Source organism: Meriones unguiculatus, chromosome 9 (genome assembly GCF_030254825.1).
Source record: "Meriones unguiculatus strain TT.TT164.6M chromosome 9, Bangor_MerUng_6.1, whole genome shotgun sequence".
NCBI classification, from domain to species: Eukaryota; Metazoa; Chordata; class Mammalia; order Rodentia; family Muridae; genus Meriones; species Meriones unguiculatus.
In genome coordinates, this window is record NC_083357.1 from 75,738,528 (window position 1) to 75,749,617 (window position 11,090).

Below are 11,090 nucleotides of genomic sequence, written 5' to 3' on the forward strand. Positions count from 1 at the left end.
ATGGCCTCAAACTCAGAGGTCCACTTGCCTCTGCCTCCCAAGTGCTGGGATTACAGGTGCTTACCACCATCATCCACTTTTTACATGGACACTTGTGTACTGAGTGAGCTATCTCTCCAGCTACTAAAACGTTATACCTAATAGGCCTTGACTAGTAATTAAAACTGGTCCCTTGTATCCCGCTGATCTAATGGGATTTAACTGTTACACAAATTCAACTATCCTTGCTAACTTTAATATATGATTTCAAACTGGGTGGGGGACTGTGAAATATATAATGGCTTATGAATATCGAAATATAAAGTTCTAGAAATATGTTTGATTTGGGTTTTTTGAGAGGTTTCACTACGTAGCCCAGACAGACCTGGAATTCACTGTGAAACTCAAGCTGGCTTCAAACTCATGACAATTCTCCTGCCTTTGCCTCCTGAGTGCTAGGATTAAAGGCTTACACCAGAACTAACTCGTATATCGCAGTATTTTTAAGATGCTTTCCTTTGCCCCAAACGTTATAGCATGGTAATTCCTTTGTTATAAGTATTGGTATATCAGGTATTTGGTATAGTAGATTAAAAAGGCGAATATTGGTACAATAGAATAACTAAATCATAGCATAGTTCATGGAAATATTCTTATAATAATAGAAAAACTGAACAAAAACCAAACGTACCTTTTCCGTATTACAATTCGAAGATTTCAAAGTAGTGAACAAGGGTGGACAGCCTTTGCTGAAGTTTGTTCTCAGAAATTTATCCATGACTTCTCGAAATTTTTTAAGAAGTGATTGATTGAATCACTTCTTAAATAACTACACAGGTAAAGCCTCACAATTATTCTGCAACCAGATTTTAAACCCCTAAGTCAGCACTATCTTGTCATATAAAAAGTAAAATGGCAATGTTTCAGTTGGCATTTCCCTTAATTTCCATTCAAAGTATCTTCAAAGAATACTTCAGAGATTCACTATTTCATAATGAAATGATTATGCAGCTTTTAATAAACACCCTGATTAAAATCATGAGAGCAAATCTCTTCCTAATCTCTCCCTGACACACACTTTATCCAACCCTCTGTAGACAGCTGGTAAGGTGCACGGCACATATTCATGTGCTCAGCAGTACATGGAAGAAACAGCCACATTAAAGTGGTTTCAACATCTGCTCTAGAAGAAAAAGAAAAACTTAAACATAAACAGTACCCATTGATTTCAAAAGTCCTGTTAGTGTTACAAAAGATAATCTTAGTATCACCTGGAGCAAGATTCAGTAGTGATCTTCGTGGTGAAACCACCCTGGGGTGCTGCTTACTGATTCCTCCAAAAATCTGAAGCCTCTCGTCTAAAATAAAAATGAGTGAGATTATTGTTAATGCTTATTTTAAAACTAATAAAGTTTTTAAATATTGCATAGAAAAATCAGTACATACGGAACTGCAGTGCCTTTTCCAAGCCTTCATAATAACACCAATATTCTGTATTCTGATCAATCAAGTTTTTGAATACTTCACTGGCTTCTTTTAATCTTCCCAATTTCAACAGCATTTCCCCTAAAATTAAGTTTAAAGACACATTAATTTTGCTTAAACATTATTTTTCTGGCACAAAAGAATACTGTAAGCATTATTAGTGAACAGATATTTTATAAAAAACTCAATTCTACATGTTTCCCTTACAGCACTTTATATGCAGCTTATATAATTAAACACAGATTAACTTAGAGTTTGTCTTCAGAAATGACCCACTGGAGAGACGGGAAGAGAGGAGGAAGGAGGCCAGCACCATGGGTCAGCATGGAGAAGGAACCACTGGGCCAGCAGGAAGGACTCCGAGGGTCGTGTGGATGAAGAAAATGACCCAGATGAAGGATAAACAAGTATTTATAACATTATGAATGGGAGATAGGCCAGATGAGGATGGTTAAGGCCGATGGCATTGGGCAGGGGCTGGGAGGGGGATGGTGAGGTTATTGAGACAGCATAGGTGGAATATCTGCCCAGCCCAACGTAAATGAGGGAATTATAAAGTTAAAAAACAAACAAACAACAAAACAGAAATGAACCATTATCATTTTGGATCCTTCAGTTCCTTAAATATATATATATTTATATTTATATTTATATTTATATTTATATTTATATTTATATTTATATTTATATTTATATTTATATTTATATTTATGCAGATACTAACTTCTTAGTAAAATATATATATATATATATATATATATATCTTTTCATTATACTTATTTTTATAGCCTCCTGGAAAGAAATAAAGCCAAACAGTAAACTCCAACTGTCATATCATCCAAATGGAATATGCCAACCTTCTTACTGTAAGATTTAAATGTAGCTTCTTTGATCAATTCTTGTATTAAGTAACTGTCCATTCTCTTGGTTTCTTTTCTAGGTCACTAAAATTCTACAAGTTAACTCAGCCCAATCATATAACTAAACATATTTCACAGCAGGAAATCACATAAGCCATGTTCACAAATGAGCTGTCTTTAAGGTTCAAGCCCTTTTACTAAGTCACAAAAATTGCAAGTGAGTCTGGAAAATAAGAGTCTAAAGCCCGCAGACAATAGAAAGTACACGTAAGCTAAAGTAAAAGAGGCTTTTCTTAAATTAATATAGCACACATTCCTACTCCCGATAGATAGTTCCCATTCCCCAGAGAACCAATTTCAAACAAACAAGGCACTGGAATAGCTTTATAATACAATTTAACATTCATCACAGTGGGGTTGGTGCCATATAATTAATTCACATTATTTTTCCATTTTATATATATATAATCAGATTGCAAAAAATTACTAAACTAGGTATAATTAGATCACACATAACAACCTGTGAGCTTGCGCAAGTAGCCCTAACACAAAATGGGCAGACGTAACCATACACTGTTGGGTAACAGAGAAATAATAAATGTGCCCTAACTCCTGCACAACTATGTTTTGGCCAACCTAATCACTGCCCTGAGTGCCCTAGATATAACTGGCGACAGCATATTCCATTTCTATAAACAGCTGTTCTCTGCTACCACCAGACAACAAACGTTGTAGGATGCACAGAACAAATAAGTGCACATGTGTAACAATTAAGTGAAAATCTAACTTCTACCATCCTTACAGGGGTCTCAGGAAGCTAATGCTCAGGAATGACACAAATGTCTGACTGTCAAATAGGCCTACAAAATTCACTAGAAAAATAACACCATCGCTCACCTCTATAAGCCATTTTGAGAACTCAGAGCGCCCCCAAATCCTTGCTACTATGTATGAATGAATGTGGTAATGCAGCTACTTCTAAGATTTTTAAAATGAAACCAATGTCACCGTATCATACCTGCTTTGTAATAATTACATTCTTTCTCAATGCCGTGAGACAGAGAAAACCAGCTGCCTGAGTATATACAGATTTAATCACAGGCAGGGAGGTGGTAGCACATGCCTTTGATTCCAGCATTTGGGAAGCAGAGGCAGGCAGATCTCTGAGTTCTGATTTCTGAGTTTGAGGTTAGCCTGGTCTACAGAGTGAGTTCCAGGACAGCTAAGGCTACACAGAGAAACTCTGTCTTGAACAACCATAAAAAAAATGTTTTTAAAGATTTAATCACAAAAATAGCAATAACATAGCACAAAAGAAAGAAAGGCAAATGGGGAAGACAGAGAAAACAGGGAACAGGGCAGGAGCCTACCACAGAGAGCGTCTGAAAGACTCTACCCAGCAGGTATCAAAGCAGATGCTGAGACTCATAGCTAAATTTGGGGGAGAGTGCAGGAAATCTTATGGGAAAAAAAAAGGGGAGATGAAAGACCTGGAGGGGACAGGAGCTCCACAAGAAGAGCAACAGAACCAAAAATCTGGGCCCAGTGGTCTTTTCTGAGCCTGATACTCCAACCAAGGATCATGCATGGAGATAAACTAGAACCCTTGCACAGATAGCCCATGGCAGCTCAGTCTCCAAGTGGGTATCTAAGTAAGGAGAACAGGGTCTGTCTCTGACATGAACTCAGTGGCTGGCTCTTTGACTACCTCCCCCTGAGAGGGGAGTAGCCTTGCCAGGCCACAGAGAAGGACAAGGCAGCCAATTCGGATGAGACCTGATAAGCTAAGGTCAGATGAAAGAGGTGGAGGACCCCCCCCATCAGTGGACTTGGAGAGGAGCATGGGAGAAGATGAGGGAAGGAGAGTGGGATTGGGAGGGGATGAGGGGACTATAGTTGAGATACAAAGTGAATAAATTATAATTAAAACAATTTTAATAAAATAAAGAATTAAAAAACAAAGAAAATTAATTGTCCTTTTTTTGATTCCATTATTAATTGCGGGCAGTGGAACAAGAAGAAAAGAGAATACTTCCTTATATTTTATTGATAATCTGAAAAATAGTTTTGTCATTAATACTGATACTAATATTACTTACAATAAAATACTAAGTCAGGTGCTAGAAAGCTGGCTCGGTGCTTAAGAGCATGCATTGCTCTTGCAGAGAATCTGAGTCTAGTGCCAGCACCCACACTGAGCAGCTTAAGACCACTTGTAACTCCAGCTTCAGGGACCCAATGCCTCATGCATCCCTGACAGCTGCACTCACCTATCACACCCACATACAGACACCCACATCCGCACAGCTAAAATAAAAAATAAAAATAAAAACCTTAAACAGGCAAACAAAAAACAAGTAGAGGCTGGAGAGATGGGCCTGGTGGTTAAGAACACAGGTTAGTTTTGGAGAGGACCTGGTTTCAATTTCTGGCACCCACATGGCAGCTTACAGCCATCAGTACCTGCAATTCCAAAGGACCAAACACCTTCTTTGGTTTCTGAAGGCACCAGGCATGCACACGGTACACACATGCATGCAAAACGTTCATATACATAAAGGAAAAACCTAAATCAGAAAATGCTATATATGAGCAAGAGAGCAGCAGCTCCTCAGCTCCCTTTAGGTCATCAAAAGGATGCTTAGACAGTCACCACTTAAGTAACACCATTATGTGGGTGTTAGGATAAAATTCAAAGGGCCATTTAAAACAACAACAACAAAAAAAATCAAGTCAACTTACCCTTAATTTCTTTCACCAAGAGTTTATCACATATCAGCTTCTCATACGTTTCTATATGTTTCAAAGATTCCTGAAATAAATTTGCCTCTCTCGTCACTTGATTCCAATATAATACCAGTTCACTATATTCATAAACTATTTTGTTGGGAGGAGCCTGGAAGAAAACAATCAAATCATCTTGTTTTAACTATATAAATTAGTTACAGATCTTTAAATTTTTTACTCAGGATCCATTTGTACAGACTTAACCAAAGCAGTTAAAAATAGGTTAGCAAATGATTAATTCTACTTTAAAATAAAATAGGTGTATATGGCCAAGTGAAGAGGAACAGATCTTATATCCAGATTTAAAAATAGGTGTCTGACGGGGTATGATGATCAATCCTCATTTAGAAAGACAAATGGGATGTGCATTGAACAGGAATCTACCGAAGAAGGCATCTGAAAGACTCTACCTAGCAGTGCTCCAAAGTAGATACTAAGACTCATAACCAAACCCTCGGCAGAGTACAGGGAATCATATTAAAGAAGGGGAGTTTGATGTGGAAAGGACAGGAGCTCCACAAGGACCAAACATATCTGGGCACAGGTTCTTTTCTGAGATGGACACTCAATCAAAGACCATGAGTGGATAAAACCTAGAACCTCTGCTCGGATGTGACCCATGATAGCTCAGTAATCAATTGGTTTCCCATAGTAAGGGGAACAAGGACTATTTCTAACAGGAACTCAATGACTGGCTCTTTGACCTCCCCACCCCACAAGGGAGGAGCAGTACTATTAGGCCACAGAGGAGGACTTTGCAGCCAGTCCTGAAAATACCTGACAAAACGGAGTCATATGAAAGTCAGTGGACTTGGAAAGGGGCAAGGAGGAGATGAGGGAGGGAGGGTGGGATTGGGGAGGGAATGAGGGAGTGGGATACAGCTGAGATATAAAATTAACAAAATGTAACTAATAATGAAAAATAAAATAAAAAAATAAAAAAAATAGGTGTCTGAGGGAGGAGCCTACACCTGGGATACAAAATGAATAAACTATAATTAATATAAAAAATAAAAATTTAATTAAAAAAATAGGTGTCATCCTAAGGAATCGCCCAAAATTTTTAAAGGAAAAACAGAACCAATAAGGGAATTTAATTAAAGTTTTATACAAAGTTTCTTCAAGAAATACCATGAAGCAGGGCATAGTGGAATACACCTGTAAGGTCAACACTTGGGAAGTGAAAGCAACATCAGCCTCAGCTACAGAGCAAATGGACTACAAAAGGATACATGAGACCCTGACTCATGAAAATAGAGAATAGAATGCTGCCAAGTTCAGTGTATCTGTCATCCCAGAACTCAGAGGCTGAAGACAACTGAACGACCATGAATCCACAGTCAGGCTAGGCTGTACAGAGTAGCAGGTCAGCCAGGGTTCTACAGCAATAAACTGTCTCAAAACAAAACAGACACGGTGACACACACAACTTTAATCCCAACGTTCAAAGAAGCAGAGACAAGAAAATTCAGAGTTTAAGGCCAGCCTCAGAGAGAAAGAGGGAGGGAGGGAACGTTCCCTTGGAGCCTCTTTCTAAATTATGTGACAAGGTCTAAGGAGATCCAAAGAGGTCACTCACTCTCTTCCTGGTTTTTAGCTGTGCGAGAGAACAGGAAGAGCTAAGGCAGTTTTGTAAAATCTCTTGTTGAGTGTTACAGGCATGGTCCAACACATCCATAGAGAGAAAAGGCAACAAAACTCTAAGTTTGTTTTTCATCAGATCAACATAATCATTAACTTAACCAAGGGGAAAAACAAAGACTAGCATTAAAATCAGAAATTAAAGAAACATCACCACAGGCCCAAGATAAGAAAAAAAAAGATTAAAAAAGAATACCACAAAAAAATAAAATAAGAAAACAATACGATAAAATGAACTAAATAAAAAGCTTTTATAAAAACTGACTGAAGACACAAAAAATCAAATAGCAATAGAGAATCAAGTCATGAAGACCAGGACTAGATGGCAGCACACAAGAGCATTCTACCAAATGTTTACAAAATTAGTACCAATCCTTCAGTCTTTCCAAACAGACCCAGGAGGAAAACTTATACAGAGGCCAGTATTACCCTAATACCAAAGGTAGGCACAGGCTTCAAGCAAAACAACATACAAGCAAGCAAGCAAACAAACAAGAATCCCAATAGACCAATACTCCTTGCCTAGGGCTGATGCCTGAAGGATCTGCTGTTGGTGGTGATTTTGTTGTATTTCACTATGTGGACCAGGCTAGTCTGGAACTCAGAGACCTGCCTGCCTCTGCCTTGCAAGAATTACAGGCATATACCATCATGCCCTGAGATGTTCTTTGTCAACATGACAGTCTAGAGCCACCTGGGAAGGGCGTCTCAATGAGGGATTGTCTATCAGATTAGCGTTTAGGCATGTCTATAGGAGATCATCTGCACATGTCTGTAATCATAGCACTGAAAAATCAAGGGCAAGAGGATTGCAAGTATGCAAGTTCAAGGCTGGACTAGGCTATGTGTGGAGTGAAACCGTGTTTTTGTTTGTTTTATTTTTTATTTTTTTAAGGGGATAGGAAGGAGGCTACAGAAAATGGGAAATGGCTCAGCCTGTAAACCCAGAATTCACTCTCCAGAACCCATGCTATAAAAGAAGCAATAGCAGCAGCCAGGGAAAGCTGAAGAGATGACTCAGCAGTCAAGTGCTTCTAATTCTTCCATAGGACCAGAATCTGGTTTCCAGCCCTCAGCCAGCACCTCTAAATATTCAGAGAACCCAGTTCTCATGTCTAGCCTCCTCAGGTAACTAAGCACATGTACACACACACAAATAAAAAGAAAATATTTTTTTTAAAGGAAAAAAATGTGTGATTGTACACACTTGTAATTTCAGTGCTGGGAAGTTGGAAACAAATCCCCCCAGGCTAGCCTAACTTATCCGATGGTCCAGTGAAAGGACCTATCTCAAAAACCAAGGTGGAAAGCTCTTGAGTAAGAACACTTAATGTTGCCCTCTGGTTTCCACACGCAATACACACACAGGTACACCCACATTTGCACATGTGCACACACACAGACAAACCTTAGCTGTTTAGGCTATGGTAGGGTAAGACAGGAAGGCAGGAATTCAAAGCAGAACAAAAGAAAACCTCCGCTAGCTGTGCCGCTAACTCCAAGCCCGAATCTTAGACGGTATAATGCCTGCACAACCAGAAAGCCTAAGTGAACCAACAGCTGCAATTTTATCACTGCCTTCCTGTTTTGTTCAGAACAAATCTTATTTCTACCTTTCAACAGGAAATGGAGTTATAACATTACTGTGATCTGCAGGGTTATATGAATTTAATGCTTAGTCATTTCAAAGCCAAAATTAAAAGGAAAATGCTATGTAAATCAAAATTCAGTGTTTCTCAGAAAGAAAGCCAAATCCTATTGGCAGTATCTGGGATTTCCAGCTAAACGTTCCTTCCTCGCAATTCAGATAGGCTGTACCTCTTTCAGAATCATGCGTTAAGTAAAATAGTAGCAATTCCAACTATGAAGGTCTCCAAGGCTCCCAATTCATTTTTTAATACATCATATGGACCATCATATGTTATACCTAATACTGCCAAGGAAGACACAGTAACTGAAAAAGGGTAATTTTCTCCACACCGCATACCTATTTTATGTAACTAGCTGACACAGTAAATTCTAGGAGTTTGCTGCTATTCCCCCAGCCAATTTAATCATACCATTAAAGGCTTTTGGGAAGACAGCTTTGGTGGTTTAAACAAGAAAGCCTCTATAGGCTCATGTATTTGAACGCTTGGTCTCCAGTGGATGGAACTGTTTGGGAAGGGTTGGGAGGTATGGAGGAGGTATGGTCTTGTTGGCGGGGTATGTTACTGTCACTGGGAGGTGGCTCCCAGTTAGCTCTCACTCTGCCTCATAGTTGTTGCCTCAATGTGTAAACTCTCAGCCACTGCTCCAGCGCCAGGCCTGCCTGTCTGCAGCCATGTGTTGCAGGATATTTGATCCTACTGTGAACCCCAAACTTGTGAACTGCAGAACCCTGTTTCTTGATTGGTATGAGCCCTAGCACACACCTCGAATCCAAGGACTTTCTGTTTATTGCAAACAGATGATTATGATGTGGCTCAGCCAGCCCTAGCACACACCGTTAATCCAAGAGCTCTCTGTATAATGGATCTAATAAAGTTAACCCTAGGTCAAGAGGCAAAGCTAGAAATCAGTTTATAGGGATTAAAGAGTCAGAGGGACTTTGAGCTGAGGGGTATTTAAGACAGCATGGAGAAGAAGAAAGGGCTTTTAGCTTAATCTCTGGCTTCAGCTTCAGTTCCACAGCTCCCTATCTTGAAGTGCATAGTACTAAATAGTAAATGTTATTTTGGTGTATGTTAATTTCTATCTTTTCTTGTTCCTCAACCTTTGTACTTGACATTTCTTTCTTTTTCTTTCTTCCTTTCCTTTTTTCCCTTTCTTTTCCTTGCTTCCTTTCTTCCTTCCGTCCTTTCTTTCTTTCCTTCCTTCTTTTTTTCTTCCTTCCTTCCTTTCTTTTCTTTTTCTTTTCTCTTTCTTTTTTTCTCTCTCTTTCTTTCTTTCTTTTCTTTTTTTTTTGTACAAGGTCTTGTTATGTAGTCGTGGCTGGCTTTGTAACTCACTATGTAGCTCAGGCTGCCTCAAACTCATACTTGTCTTTCATGCCTCCATCTCCTGAGTGCTGGGATTACAGGTGTAATTACACCTGCTTCTGATTTCCTGTGTGTCTGTGTGTTCACAACTTAAGAAAATATCTATTAAAACCAGAGATATTGAGAGACCAAAAAGTTTAAGGCCTAAACTAGCTGGATGGGGTCCAGTAATGCCCTGAGGGGAAGGACCGCCTTACTGCATTCTTTCCCCACCCACTAGAGATACAGTTGCTAGGAAACTGGCCCATCCCCCTAAGGAGGGACACCAGATCATTAATGGTTTGGGGACCTTCCTATAGCCAATCATTTCAAAATGTAGCATTTTGACCAATAGATGCTTGCCAGGCAGGAATCACCCCTGCCTTGGACATGCAGGGAGGGACCACAATCTTTAAATCCCCCAACTAACCTGAACACGGGGCTCTTGGCTCTCACCGTGGTGGGGGTGTGAGCCCGAGCTGCAGCTTGTAATTTGTAATAAAAAGATCCTCATGTGGTTTGCAACGGGCTCCTGGTGGTGGTCTTTTGGGGTATCGCAATTCGGGCACAACAATATCACTTTTCAGGGAGGAAAATTGACACATAAAGAGATATTATTACTTGTAAATGTGACAGCTAAGAACTATATCTTACTGTGCTTTGCAGTTGGATTTTTTCCTTTTCTTTTCTCTCTTTTTTTTTTTTTTTACATGTAGGTCAATCTAGTTTTGAGTCCTAATACACATGCATGCAACACTGTCTTTAAAACAAAAATCTCTAACTTGTAGATATAGTCACCTATCTTTTGGGCCCTGTTATGATTTTTTAAAATAGAAATTTATAGTTTTCTTTAATCATTGTTTTAACGACAATTGCAATGCGGAATCCCCTCAAATTTTTAATGATTGAAAAAAAAGTCTCATTTAAAAAACAAACCCTCGCTTTCTGTGCTCACGTTGGACCAGCTCGCAGGCACGGCATTGACATGCAGAACGTCACCGGTGAGTTCGTGGACCCATACGTGCTGCGGAAATGCTCTGCGAGCAACCGCATCATTAGTGCCAGGGACCACGCGTCCATCCCGTTGAATGTGGCCGAGGTTGACAAGGTCACAGTCCGGTTTAATGGCCAGTATAAAACCTATGCTATCTGCGGGGCCATTCGCAGGATGGGCGAGTCAGATGATTCTACTCTCCGGTTGACTAAAGCTGATGGAATTGTCTAAAAGAACTTTGATCAGAAGAAGTCGGGAATATTTGTCATAAATAAAAGTGAGAAAGAAAGAAAGAAAGAGAGGGGGGGAGAGAGAGAGAAAGAAAGAAAGAAAGGAAGGAAGGAA

General features: G+C 39.5%; 2 protein-coding genes across 2 annotated transcripts in view; one reads left to right on the forward strand and one right to left on the reverse strand.

The window, feature by feature from the left end:
- Nucleotides 1-8,585, reverse strand: part of Naa16 (N-alpha-acetyltransferase 16, NatA auxiliary subunit) — a 35,499-nt gene extending 26,914 nt beyond the window's left edge. The window contains 5 exon segments of the mRNA XM_060390657.1: nt 662-774; nt 1,248-1,370; nt 1,426-1,545; nt 5,067-5,220; nt 8,571-8,585. Of these exon segments, the coding sequence (XP_060246640.1) occupies nt 662-774; nt 1,248-1,370; nt 1,426-1,545; nt 5,067-5,220; nt 8,571-8,585 (525 nt within the window).
- A 2,151-nt stretch (nt 8,586-10,736) lies between these two features.
- On the forward strand, nt 10,737-10,979 carry LOC110551917 (small ribosomal subunit protein eS21-like). Its single transcript, XM_060391750.1, has one exon. It carries the CDS (start codon nt 10,737-10,739, stop codon nt 10,974-10,976), a length of 240 nt encoding a protein of 79 aa, XP_060247733.1. The 3' UTR covers nt 10,977-10,979.
- Nucleotides 10,980-11,090: the final 111 nt, after the last annotated feature.